General features: G+C 51.0%; 1 protein-coding gene across 1 annotated transcript; it reads right to left on the bottom strand.

Annotated features, from left to right (window-relative positions):
* Positions 1-780: 780 nt before the first annotated feature.
* On the bottom strand, positions 781-3,907 carry LOC109757438 (auxin efflux carrier component 1a). Its single transcript, XM_020316260.4, has 6 exons — positions 2,472-3,907; positions 2,092-2,365; positions 1,893-1,978; positions 1,626-1,783; positions 1,343-1,419; positions 781-1,254 (listed from the first exon to the last, which is right to left on the bottom strand). Exons 1-6 carry the CDS (start codon positions 3,577-3,579, stop codon positions 1,188-1,190), a joined length of 1,770 nt encoding a protein of 589 aa, XP_020171849.1. The 5' UTR covers positions 3,580-3,907; the 3' UTR covers positions 781-1,187.
* Between the last annotated feature and the right edge of the window lie 9,850 nt (positions 3,908-13,757).

Below are 13,757 nucleotides of genomic sequence, written 5' to 3'. Positions count from 1 at the left end.
TTGCGGCACCGACAGGGGGTGGTCAGCGCTTGTGGGTGGTGGCACAGGGTTGTCACCTCCGTGCTCAAGTTGTCGCCTTCAGGGTGGATGAGGTGGTGTCAGGCGACCTTTGGATGGTCAGCAGGCGTAACAGCCGTTGAAGTCGTGGGATCCGACTCCAAACCGACAGACTGGGATGCGAAGGTCGAGGCAACGTACATGACATCGTTGTTGCGGACTGGGGACGGCCGAAAGCGGTCATATGTGATAGTACGGCGAGGGAGGGGAGGCGGTGATGCGGGCGAGAAGACCAGAGGGAGGGTGGGAATGCCGTTTGCACAAAAACCGTTTTTTTAGGGGGGGGTGGGGGGAGGGAGGGATAAGAGTACGTGCCAAATATGCGGATTGCGTTTATTGTTGCCAAACAAATGATTATGGCGACTCTGTTAGAGTTGCTCTAATACGTTCACCGGAGGAAAGCCTTCTTCATTACAAATGGAACCGGTACCTGTTTTCATGGTGGCGTCTCCACGCATGCAACTTAAGTCGTCCGGACACTAATTGGCCGCACACAACTGTAGCCGGCAGCACGTCATATCAGATTTGAATGGCCGGGCTCGCCCATGCGTTCCTGTGGCCTCAACTTAATCAAGCACAGCCATGCCAGCTGCTCATCACTGTTACTATAACGATTTGGCGCTGTGTGTACTACTACTTCCGTGATGCACACTTGTAAGAAATGAAATCCACGACAGTGAGATGAATTCCATCGCAATCGCAGAGCATTGAAGCCGGAGCATCTTGGATCTCATGTCAGAAATGCCATGAAATCAATGAACAACGCAATCAAGGTCAGTTACTATCAGAACGGCATCCATTTTACAGGGGTCAGGTCAGCGCAGCCAACCAAAACTCGCAAACCCCTTTCAGAACCCAACCATTCCGCGACCTGAACCCGACCCCTGTCCCCCGTCCAATCTTCTTTGTACTTGCACTTGCTTCTTCCCCAGCCCTTCTGCGTGTTGTCGACTGACTCTCGCCATTGTCCTACCTAGCTAGGAGCACCGCCATTATCCTGCTGCTCTAGAGAGAGAGAGGGAAGGAAAAATGAAGAGCCCCCCTCGTGCTCCAAGCACGCATCCTCCTCCTCCTCTGCCGCTCCTGAGCCTGCGGTGGCGAAGCGACGGATCTTTACATGCGGCGCCCGCTCACAGGTCGAGCAGGATGTAGTAGACGAGCGTGATGGGCAGGGCGATGAGCATGCCGAATATGACCCTGCAAAGCCAAGCGGAAAATGGTGAATTCGGGAGCATCGCATCCTGCCGGACCGGAGCATCTTGTCGGCGAGAATGGTGGTACTTACGCCGTGCTGAGGATGTCGGGGTGCACGCTGTACTCCTTGGCGAAGACGAAGGGGACAATGCCCTGGGGCAGCGCGGCCTGTCGTGCGGCCGGAGCCGGAGAGGAAAAGGTTAGAGGAAGGGGGCCGGAAAAAGCGGGGCTTTTGGTGGCGCGAAAGCAGGAGCACGAGGGGGCCGGGGAAAAGAAGGGACACGGGCACGCCAGGGCTTTCCGCTCCTTGTTTATCCCCTGCTTTTCATTTCACCCCCTCGACTCGACTCGATCGTTGAAACCAAAGCAAGTACCTGGACGATGGCGACGTGCAGGAGCGTGCCGCGGAGGCCCACGGCGAAGGAGGCGGCGGTCATCACGGCCGGCCCGGCGAGGAACCGCACCGCCATGGCGTACGTCGCCACCTTGTTCCCGCACGCGATGATCCGCGGCTGCAGCGCCATGAACAGACCTGCAAGACACCGGATCGAGTCAGCAAGAAGAACCTAACCCACTGTTGCATAGGACGAAGCAGCAGGAAGGAAGCATGGAGTACAACGAGCCAGGCAGCGGGCACCGACCGAGGCTGAACATGGCCATTCCTAGCCCCGCATCCGACAGGATGGAGATGGATCCCAGGACGATTGCCGGCATCGTGAAGTTCCACCTGCAGCGGCGGCAACGAGACAAGCGCGTCAGAATCGTGGTTAATGCCGATCACTCCTTTGCCGGATTGGTTGGTTAGCGAGCGAGGGAGGGAGGGAGCGCGTACGGACGGACCTGAAGCAGACGAGCGACCAGATGAGGCCGATGAGGCTGGAGTAGGTGTTGGGGTTGCGGATGAGCTTGCGCCACACCATGATCAGGATCAGCCGCGTCATCACGCTCGTCGGCGGCATCGCCGTCGGCCCCGCGCCCATCGCATTGTTGTTCGGGTCCGCCGTCATGGCCTTCTCGTCGCCGGCCTCCGCGTCCCGCTCCAGCGCGCCCCTGTTCCCGAAGCTGAAGTCGTCTCGCTCCACGTTGTAGTCGTCCCTCTCCTTGGCTCCGTCCACTGCAATGGTGGCAATAAAGAAAGCAAGAATTGCGCGGACAAATTAGCCCACGAAACCAGCAGCAAATCGAGCGTGTGCGCGGTGACTGGTGAGAGGGATTGCTACTTTTGCGGGGGGACTTGGCGGCCGCCGCGTCGTTGTAGTCCGGTGCGCCGCCGCCGAATACGTCCGACACCGGCGACGCGCTGGAGCTCCAGACGAACATGTGGAGGTCCTCGCCCTTGGCCTGCCCGTTCGCGGCCGGCTTCTTGGGCCCCTTGGGCGCCGCGGCCACCGCCGGGTTCGGCGCGGGGTAGTGCCCCGCCCCGGGCGCCGGGTGCTTGGGCTTGGGCGCGTCCTCCTCGTAGTTGGACGGGCGCGGCGTGGCGCCGGTGCGGACGCCGTACGCGTCGGCGGCGCCGAAGTTGGAGCTGCGGCCGACCATGGAGTAGAAGTCGGTGTGGTTGAAGCTGGAGCCCCTGGGCGTGGGGTTCCGCGACGACTGCAGCGAGTAGATCTCGGCGTTGGTGAGGTTGCTGGGGCGCGGCGTGGTGCTGGAGAACCCCATGGACCGCCTGGAGTAGATGTCGGAGCGGGAGGCGCTGGAGCGGCGGACGGTGACGTGAATCTTGCCGTCCTCCTTGACCTCAGCCTCCGTCTCGATGGCGTTGCTCCGTCCGTCGAGGGACACGACGTCGGGGTCGACGACGATGGAGGCGATGGCGCCGGCGGTGTCGGGGAACTGCTCGGTGATGAGCATGCGGGCGCCGCGGTACTCGAACATGAAGAGCATGAGGGTGTACCAGATGATGCACTGCAGCACGACGATCTGCACCATGAGGCTGCCGGAGAAGTCGCCGTACATGCCCTTGAGCAGCGGGATGCCCATGACGAGCGTGTTGGGGAGCGTGGAGAGGGAGAAGAGGGTGATGGTCCACTCGAGGCTGCCGCGGCGGGAGAGGTGGCTCCAGGCGGTGAGCATGGCGAGCATCATGAGCTTCTGCAGCGTGTCGGCGGCGATGAACCGCAGGTTCATGGTGTAGGGGTTGTTGGTGGAGATGAAGTGGAAGGAGAGGAGCGGGACGGCGAAGAGCGCGACGAAGCGGTTGATGCCCGAGCACTGGTCCGGCGTGAAGATGCCCCACCACTTGACGGAGCCGTAGGCGAGGATCATGGCCACGTACAGCGGCACCACCGCCGTCATCACGTGGTAGAAGTCCGTGCCCGTGATCATCTTGGCCGCCTCCGAGCTCGCTCCCCCTAGCTCTGCTTCTTGCTCTCGCGCTCTGGCTTGGACCTCAGCTCACTCTTTGCGGGCGAGCTGGTGGCTGGGGGTGTGTGGTGTGGTGAGTGGGGGAGTGCGTGGGGGAGTGCGTGGGGGAGAGTTTTATTTAGGCGAGAGGGCAGCGCGGCCCAAGCTTTGTTTGGACCATCCCTTGTTCCCTTGCTTTTATCCGACGCCGCGCTGTGCTGTGGCAGCCTCCCCTGCATCTCGGCTGGGAGGAGAGGACCGGCGCGTGAGACTGCTGGCGAGCGAGTTGGTGAGGAGCCAATGGGGGTATGGAGAGTGGCAGATGCAGTGCATGCGCCGGGCGATTGTTTATGGCCGTATGGGGACAGGTACACCATACATACGCCCGGCACGGGTACCGTTCGACGTCCGTACTAAATGACCCTTCTGGAAACTCAAACTTGTCTTGAAATCTAACCCCAACAAAAACACCAAATTGTTTGATTTTTTATTGCAACAACTGTTTCACTTTTTAATACATGCAGTTACGCCGAATAATTTGGCGTCACAGCGTGTATTAAAAACGTCAACCGGTTTGACATTTTTGGTGGAGGTTAGACTTGAAAATAAGTTTTTTGAGGGGTCAATCAGAGGACAAAGTTTACAAGATTGTCATTTAGTACAAATAAATAAAAGTCACGGCATGGCTCGGATGCACGCTGCCTGCACCGCGACATGGACCAATGGTCGGACAAATGGTTCCTGGTTCTGGTCGGCCGATTCGCCTCATCGTGTGTGATGCATCGCATGACGTGGTTTCAGCACGAGTATCAATTCTAGGACGTTTTTATCCATACAATGCACACGGTGAAATTTTCATTTATCGGTTGCATATAGTGCAATGAAGAAACACGTGCCGTCGATCCACAATTCGAATACGAAACCGACCCTCAGAAAAAAAAAATATGAAACCGGGATGCTTTTAAATCAATCCTACCTGGGGTGGTGAAATGCACGCCGTACGTACCGCTACCCGATCGAAGCGACGGCGAGACGTTCTTCTCCCCCGCGATCGGGGAACTATCGCGCACCGTTCGTACGCCGTGAGGCGAAAGACATGGGGAAGAGGCCGTGACGTGTCCGCTCCCCGTCCTTCGCTTTCCGCCAAATCCCGAGCCATCCATCCGTCCGTCCATAACGGAATCGGAAAAAGGGGCGCCCAAGATTGCCACAAATGAGGTGAAACAAAGCAGACACGGAGAGAATCTGCTGCTGGTAGAGCAGCGATAGCCGATAGGGGTCGTAGGCTGCGCGCGTAGCGGTGAATATTCCTCCTCATACGGCAAGGGTCAGGTCAGAGCCGCAGCAATCTAATCCGGAGCCCCGGCACGGCACCGTATCTTTCACTGTCTCCGCGTTGGATTTGATGTGGCGCTGGTCAAGGAGTGCTCGAGTGGCAAGTCACCCGTGAAGAAGAATGCTTCTGCTCGTTGGAAAAAGTAAAATGTTATTTTTTGCCGGTCTGTAAAATAGGAATGTCTCGTGCGCGAACAAAAAACCGGCCTGGGGCTGGAAATACTTGGACGGACGGCGACCGAAGTACTCCACGGGAGGAAAAACAGAGGTCCAAAGCGACAAGCTGGCCACGAACTGCTCCATTTTTTATCGTCGGACTCCGCGCTTCGAACACCGAGCGGGACCATATTTTAACAGCGCCTGGCGAATCGTGAAAAGGGCGCAGGGAACATCAAGATGTGCGCTGGCGTTAAAAATAAGAGCACGAGAGAGAAGGGATAGGTTTTTCTGGCTACCCTCTGCGTCTTCTGGCTTGGCCGCAGGTTTGCTCCGCCTGCATATTCTCGCCCCGGTCGTGCACCACTCCTCCGATAGACAGACTCGCTCAGGAGCATGTCTACGAGCATCTACCGCCGGTCGCCTCGAACCCGTGTCATACGTCCGGACAGGCCGCCCGATCACTGTCCGGTCACGATTTTTTGACCCAGACGGCCCTTCAAATGCTCGGACAGACCGGCACCCTTCATATCCAGCTTAAATGGGACGGATATGGGGCGCCCGGTGCGCCGAGCACGTCCGCCTAGTCAGACCCGATCCACGCTGGCCCACCCGACCTTACATAAATTTCTTCCCATCCGTTCACCGGACCAAACCCTAGCTACTTCACTCCCCTCCCCTCCACTCCCCTCAATCACCCAAGCTCCTCTTCGGCTCCTTGCGGTCGTCTTCGGCATGGCGGACAGCGGATCCAAGTCATTCACCTCTAGATCCATCGACTCTGAGCTCATCCCACCCGGCCCCGAGGAGGAGATGGTCGTCCGGCTTGCGCTCCGCCGCGCCTGGGAGGAGGCCATGGACAACTGCGCTCGGACTCCATCCGTCGGGCATCCATTGCGTCCGTCCAAATGGCGCATGGATCCGGCGCTAGGCCGGTCGTAACTGCCTCGCTGGAGGTCGTGCGGTACGTCTGGCATCCGGACGCGCTGGCGGACGAGCAACCCCTTCGGTGGCGCACCGATATTGGGGACGCACCATCGTCCCATGAGGCCGGGCGCGGGAGACGGCGACAACCCTCGCGGCGGCGGACGTCGGCGGGGCGGAGTCGCATCCTCCGGCGCCCCGTATGGCACATCAGTCCGGGCGCCGCAACCGCATCGTGGTGGACGTCGGCGGCTCGTCCCCGGAGGGATCCGTCAACGATCTGACGTCCACTGGCACCGTTCGTGTTCCGGTCTCCGACGAGGAAGAGTAGGGCATGGGATACGGCGACGCCTTGAGTCCCGTGAGCCTGCTCGTGTCCCATGCCCTACCCTAACTTGCCGGCAACCAGACCAACACTCTGAGGGGCGCAGCCAGCTGCCGGACATGGCCAGGGCGGAGCCAGGGGGCGGGAGCGGAACCGGACGAAGCTCCCGTCAAAGATCGCTGCGTTACATGTAATAATATGGATTTGAGGTTTCTAATTTGAGGTATCCAGATGTGGAATGCGTTTTTTGAGGGGTGACATGTCACTGTCCGCCGACGCATCCGTGCGCGAGCGTATGAGGAGTCAGATTTGCCAAGTCCGGTTGTAGATGCTCTAAGAGCATCTGCAGCCCACAGGCTGCAAATCTGGGCCCTCAAACGTCCGCGGACACGCCCGGATGCGCCCACGTACAATGATCGGACGGGCCTCAAATTTTATCATTTACAACCATATACCCTATTTTCAAAACACCTATTACATGCACGACGATCATCCCGTCCGTCATGGGCTGGTTGAGCTGTCAAAACACACCGAAAATTGCTCAGACTCACACCCATATTAGTCCCACCTCGCCGTGTGACGAGCTAGTCGACCGGCTTAAATAGCCGGGTTGTGCAGTATCCCTTCTGACATCATTGGATCCTTTGTAAAGAAGATAGATTGTTACTATGAATCTTCTATGTTTATCACATAGAAAGCATAGAAGATTCATAGTCAGTGTCTATCCCCTTTACTAGGCAAATAGTCATGTACGTACTAGTTTTTATGAATAAAAATTTGTCAAAAGAAATCGATGAACAAAATTAAAAATCTACTGTCACTGCAATAGAATCAAAATTTGTCAAAAAAAATATCGATGAACAAAATTAAAAATCTACTGTCACTGCAGTAGGGGTACCAACGTACATGAATGAGACAAACTTGACACTCGACGAACAATCATCTGTCAATGTAATGTTGTCTAGTGTCAAGTTATCTCGTTCACGCAACGAGAATTGATAGACCTACACAACAACACAGAGAAGTTTGCCACCTTGAATCGGTGCGGCTATTTAAGTCGGTCGGCGTCCGCCTCTCCAGGTGATGTGGGACTAAAATTTGGGTGCACTGATGAGAGAGGACGGAGCTTCAGTCGCTGTAGATGGGACCGCTACGACCTGCAGCGGGGTCGGCCGACGCACCCGGGCGCCCCCATATCTGCCCCATACTTGGGCTGGATATTAGGGGTGCCGGTGAGTCCGCGCGTTTGAGGCCCCTTTGAGGCGCCCGACTAGGTCAAAATTCCGTAACTGGTGAGTGACCGGGCGGCCTGCTCGAGTGTTTGAGGTGTGTTTGGGGTGCCCGGCTGTAGATGCTCTAATACCGATAGACATATTTACTCAGAAGCTATTGGGAAATGTTGCATGGAAAACAAAAAAATTCTACGCACACGCAAAGATCTATGCATGGAGAGGCATAGCAACGAGGGGGAGAGTATGTCTGCGTACCCTCGTAGACCGTAAGCGAAAGCGTTTCACAATGCGGTTGATGTAGTTGAACTTTCTTCGCGCTCCAACCGATCTAGTACCGAACGCACGGCACCTCCGCGTTCTGCACACGTTCAGCTCGGTGACGTCCTCCGCCTTCTTGATCCAGCAAGACGGCGAGGTAGTAAATGAGTTCCGGTAGCACGACGACATGGTGAAGGTGATGTGATCTCCGCAGGGCTTCACCTAAGCACTACGAAAATATGACCGAGGGAGTAAACGGTGGACGGGGGCGCCGCACACGGCTAAGACAATGTTGTGTGTGCTTGTGTGGCGCCCCCTCCCCATATATATAGGTGGGAAGGGAAGGGAGGCAGCCAGGCGCGCCCTATGGCCGGCCGCCGGCCGCTAGGGCCCCTGCCTTGCCCTGCGCCCCCCTTTCCTTGTATCAACAAGGTGGAAGGAAAGAGGGGGAGAGGGAAGGAAGGGGGAGTCCGACTCCACACTTTCCTTTCCCTCCCATCTTTCCTTCTCCTCCTCATAGGGTTGGCCTCTATAGGGGCGCACCAACCCCTTGTGGTCTGGTGTGTTCCCTCACTTGGCCCATAAGGCCCATATCTTTGTCGGGGGTGCCCGAAACTCCTTTCCGGTGACCCGATAAGTACCCGGTACCCTCCGAAACACTTCCGGTGTCCGAATACCATCGTCCTATATATTAATATTTACCTCTCGACCATTTCGAGACTCCTCATCATGTCCGCGATCTCATGCGGGACTCCGAACAACATTCGGTCACCAAATCACATAACTCATATAATATTATATGGTCAACGAACGTTAAGCGTGCGGACCCTACGGGTTCGAGAACTATGTAGACATGACCGAGACACCTCTCCGGTCAATAACCAATAGCCAAACCGGGATGCCCATATTGGCTCCTACATATTCTACGAAGATCTTTATCGGTCGAACATTATGACAACATACGTAATTCCCTTTGTCCATCGGTATGTTACTTGCCCGAGATTCGATCGTCGGTATCTCTATACCTAGTTCAATCTCGTTACCGGCAAGTCTCTTTACACGTTCCGTAATACATCACCTCGTGACCAACTCCTTAGTCATTTGCTTGCAAGCTTATGATGTGTATTACCGAGAGGGCTTAGAGATACCTCTCCGATACTCGGAGTGACAAATCATAGTCTTGATCTATGCCAACTCAACAAACACCTTCGGAGATACCTGTAGAGCATCTTTATGATCACCCAGTTACGTTGTGACGTTTGATAGCACATAAGGTACTCCTACGATATCTGGGAGTTGCATAATCTCATAGTCGAAGGAATATGTATTTGACACGAAGAAAGCAATAGCAATAAAACTGAACGATCATTATGCTAAGCTAAAGGATGGGTCTTGTCCATCACATCATTCTCCTAATGATGTGATCCCGTTATCAAATGACGACTCATGTCCATGGTTAGGAAATCTTAACCATCTTTGATCACCGAGCTAGTCTAGTAGAGGCTTACTAGGGACACGGTATTTTTTATGTATTCACACATGTATTTAAGTTTCCGATCAATACAATTCTAGCGTGAATAATAAAAATTTATCATGAATAAGGAAATATAAAATAACAACTTTATTATTGCCTCTAGGGCATATTTCTTTCAGTCTCCCACTTGCGCTAGAGTCAATAATCTAGTTCACATCGCCATGTGATTTAACACCAATAGTTCACATCGTCATGTGATTAACACCCATAGTTCACATCGCCATGTGACCAACAACCAAAGGGTTTACTAGAGTCAATAATCTAGTTCACATCGCCATGTGATTAACATCAAAAGAGTACTGAGGTGTGATCATGTTTTGCTTGTGAGAGAAGTTTAGTCAATGGGTCTGCCACATTGAGATCCGTATGTATTTTGCAAATTTCTATGTCTACAATGCTCTGCATGGAGCTACTCTAGCTAATTGCTCCCACTTTCAATATGTATCCATATTGAGACTCAGAGTCATCTGAATCGGTGTCAAAGCTTGCATCGACATAACCCTTTACAACGAACTCTTTATCATCTCCATAACCGAGAAATATCTCCTTAGTCTCCTTAGGTAACTAAGGATAATTTTGACCGCTGTCTAGTGATCTACTCCTGGATCACTATTGTACCCCCTTGCCAAACTTATGGCAAGGTACACAACAGGTCAGGTACACAGCATGGCATACTTTATATAACCTATGGCTGAGGCATAGGGAATGACTTTCATTCTCTCTCTATCTTCTGCCATGGTCTTGCTTTGAGTCTTACTCAACTTCACACCTTGCAACACAGGCAAGAACCCATTCTTTGACTAATCTATTTTGAACTTATTCAAAACTTTGCCAAGGTATGTGCTTTGTGAAAGTCCCATTAAGCGTCTCGATTTATCCCTATAGATCTTGATGCTCAATATGTAAGCAGCTTCACTGAGGTCCTTCATTGAAAAATTCTTATTCAAGTATCCTTTTATGCTCTTCATAAATTCTATATCATTTCCAATCAATAATATGTCATCCACATATAATATCGGAAATCCTACATAGCTCCCACTCACTTTCTTGTAAATACAGGCTTCACCATAAGTCTGTATAAACCCATATGCTTTGATCACCTTATCAAAGCGTATATTCCAACTCCGAGATGCTTGTACCAGTCCATAGATGGGTCGCTGGAGCTTGTACACTTTGTTAGCACCTTTAGGATCGACAAAACCTTTCTGGTTGCATCATATACAACTCTTCTTTAAGAAATCCATTAAGGAATGCAGTTTTGACGTCCATTTGCCAAATTTCACAAAATACGACAATTGCTAACATGATTCGGACAGACTTAAGCATCGCTACGGGTGAGAAAGTCTCGTCGTAGTCAACCCCTTGAACTTGTCGAAAACCTTTTGCGACAAGTCAAACTTTGTGGACACTAATATTACCATCAGCGTCAGTCTTCTTCTTGAAGATCCATTTATTCTCAATGGCTTGCCAATCATCGGGCAAGTCCACACTTTGTTCTCGTACATGGATCCTATCTCAGATTTCATGGCCTTAAGCCATCTGTCGGAATCTAGGCTGATCATAGCTTTTTCATAGTTTGTAGGTTCGCCTTGGTCTAATAACATGACTTCCAGGACAGGATTACCGTACCACTCTGGTGCGGGTCTTGCTCTGGTCGATCTACGAGGTTTTGTAGTAACTGATACGTCTCCGTCGTATCTATAATTTTTGATTGTTCCATGCCAATATTATACAACTTTCATATACTTTTTGGCAACTTTTTATACTATTTTTGGGACAAACATATTGATCCAGTGCCCAGTGCCAGTTCATGTTTGTTGCATGTTTTATGTTTCGCAGAAACCCCATATCAAACAGAATCCAAACGGGATAAAAACGGACGGAGAATATTTTTGGAATATTTGGAGAATATGGGAAGAAGAATCAACGCGAGACGATGCCCAAGGTGGCCACGACGCAGGGGGAGCGCCTGCCCCCCTCGTGGCCCCCCCGTAAGGCGGTTGCTGCTCTACTTTGGCCGCAAGAAAGCTATTTTTCGGGAAAAAAATCTCGGTGAAGGTTTCAATCCAATCGGAGTTACGGATCTCCATCTATATACGAAACGGTGAAAGGGCAGAATACCAGAGCGCAGAAACAGAGAGAGACAGGGAGACAGATCCAATCTCGGAGGGGCTTTCGCCCCTTCCACGCCATGGGGGCCAAGGACCAGAGGGGAAACCCTTCTCCCATCTAGGGAGGAGGTCAAGGAAGAAGAAGAACGAGGGGGGCTCTCTCTCCCTCGCTTCCGGTGGCGCCGGAGTGCCACCGGGGGCCATCATCATCACCGCAATCTTCACCAACAACTTCACCGCCATCATCACCAACTCTTCCCCCCTCTATGCAGCGGTGTAACCTCTCTCTTACCCGCTGTAATCTCTACTTAAACATGGTGCTCAACACTATATATTATTTCCCAATGATGTATGGCTATCCTATGATGTTTGAGTAGATCCGTTTTGTCCTATGGGCTATTTGATGATCGTGATTGGTTTGAGTTGCATGTTTTATTATTGGTGCTGTCCTATGGTGCTCTCCGTGTCGCGCAAGCGTGAGGGATTCCCGCTGTAGGGTTGGCAATATGTTCATGATTTGCTTATGGTGGGTGGAGTGAGTGACAGAAGCACAGACCCGAGTAAGTAGGTTGTTTGCGTATGGGATAAAGAGGACTTGATGCTTTAATGCTATGGTTGGGTTTTACCTTAATGATCTTTAGTAGTTGCGGATGCTTGCTAAAGTTCCAATCATAAGTGCATATGATCCAAGTAGAGAAAGTATGTTAGCTTATGCCTCTCCCTCAAATAAAATTGCAATAATGATTACCGGTCTAGTTATCGATTGCCTAGGGACAAATAACTTTCTCGTGACAAAAAGCTCTCTACTAAAACTAATTTAGTTGTGTCTTTATCTAAACAGTCCCTACTTTTTATTTACGTGCTCTTTATTATCTTGCAAACCTATCCAAAAACACCTACAAAGTACTTCTAGTTTCATACTTGTTCTAGGTAAAGCAAACATCAAGGGTGCGTAGAGTTGTATCGGTGGTCGATAGAACTTGAGGGAATATTTGTTCTACCTTTAGCTCCTCGTTGGGTTCGACACTCTTACTTATCGAAAGCGGCTACAATTGATCCCCTATACTTGTGGGTTATCAAGACCTTTTTCTAGCGCCGTTGCCGGGGAGCAATAGCGTAGGGTGAATATTCTCGTGTGTGCTTGTTTGCTTTATCACTAAGTAATTTTTATTTGCTGTTCTTAGTTGTTCTCTATATTTAGTTATGGATATGGAACACGAAATACCAAAAAAATAGGTGTACTTGCTACTCATGGAGATGGGGAACCTCCTAAAACCCTCGATGCTCATTATGTGAAAGATATTATGTACTACTTTAATAATCCTGAGAAAAACTCATTCAATTATGTTATGGGAGACACCTTGGATCAACGTGAATACTTTAGGGATTATCGCTTGACTCAAAAAGGGAAACTATTATGGGATCAAATTTATATGTTGAAGTGGTATGCTAGGCAACTATGCTTGAGATATGATTATACTTGTTGCTCTAGGATGAAGGCTCCACACCTTCCCTTTTCATGCAAATTTAATGATAATGAAACCTTGGCTTCTTATGCTAGAGGTATATATGATTACTATGATGTGGAACAAATATAAGAATTTGTTGCTTTTATGGGTGCTTATGAAATTGAATCTTTGTTCAAAGAGTGTGAAAATCTTTATGATGCTGTTTATAGACCTGAAAATTTAGCTATCCTTAAATATTGCTATGCCAATTATGAATTCAACTCCGATATTGATGCATTTATTGAGAAAGTCTCCGCTGTCCAAGAAGAGACTAATATTTTGCAGGAGTCTATGGAAGAAGAAATTGACGAAACTATGAGCTCATTGGATGAAAAAGATGATGAGGAGAGCGAAGAACAAAAGGAGGAAGAGCGGATTAGCTACCCGTGCCCACCTTCTAATGAGAGTAACCCTCCAACTCATACATTGTTTAATTTCTCTTCGTGCTTACCGAAGGATGATTGATATGATGACTGTTATGATCTCGTTGATTCTCTTGTAATATCCCTTTTTGATGATGCTTGTGGCCAAGATGCCAATATGAATGATGCTTATGGAGATGAACTTGCTATAGTTCCTTATGTTAAACATGAAATTGTTGCTATTGCACCCACACATGATAGTCCTATTATCTTTTTGAATTCTCCAAACTACACTATATCGGAGAAGTTTGTGCTTATTAAGGATTATATTGATGGGTTGCCTTTTACCGTTACACATGATGATTTCGATGAATATAATATGCATGTGCTTGCTGCTCCTACTTGCAATTATTAT

The sequence above is a fragment of the Aegilops tauschii genome, chromosome 6 (genome assembly GCF_002575655.3).
Source record: "Aegilops tauschii subsp. strangulata cultivar AL8/78 chromosome 6, Aet v6.0, whole genome shotgun sequence".
NCBI classification, from domain to species: Eukaryota; Viridiplantae; Streptophyta; class Magnoliopsida; order Poales; family Poaceae; genus Aegilops; species Aegilops tauschii.
Note: the sequence above shows the minus strand (reverse complement) of the source record. Positions and strands in the feature narration are given on the sequence as shown.

What these genes read in the sequence shown, in the direction of transcription:
- LOC109757438 (XM_020316260.4), bottom strand. Translation starts at nt 3,579, where the DNA reads ATGATCACGGGCACGGACTTCTACCACGTGATGACGGCGGTGGTGCCG. An exon ending in CGCCAAGTCCCCCCGCAAAA is followed by an intron (nt 2,366 to 2,471) that starts GTAGCAATCCCT and finishes CCACCATTGCAG; the next exon opens with TGGACGGAGCCAAGGAGAGG. An exon ending in AATGGCCATGTTCAGCCTCG is followed by an intron (nt 1,784 to 1,892) that starts GTCGGTGCCCGC and finishes GGTGTCTTGCAG; the next exon opens with GTCTGTTCATGGCGCTGCAG.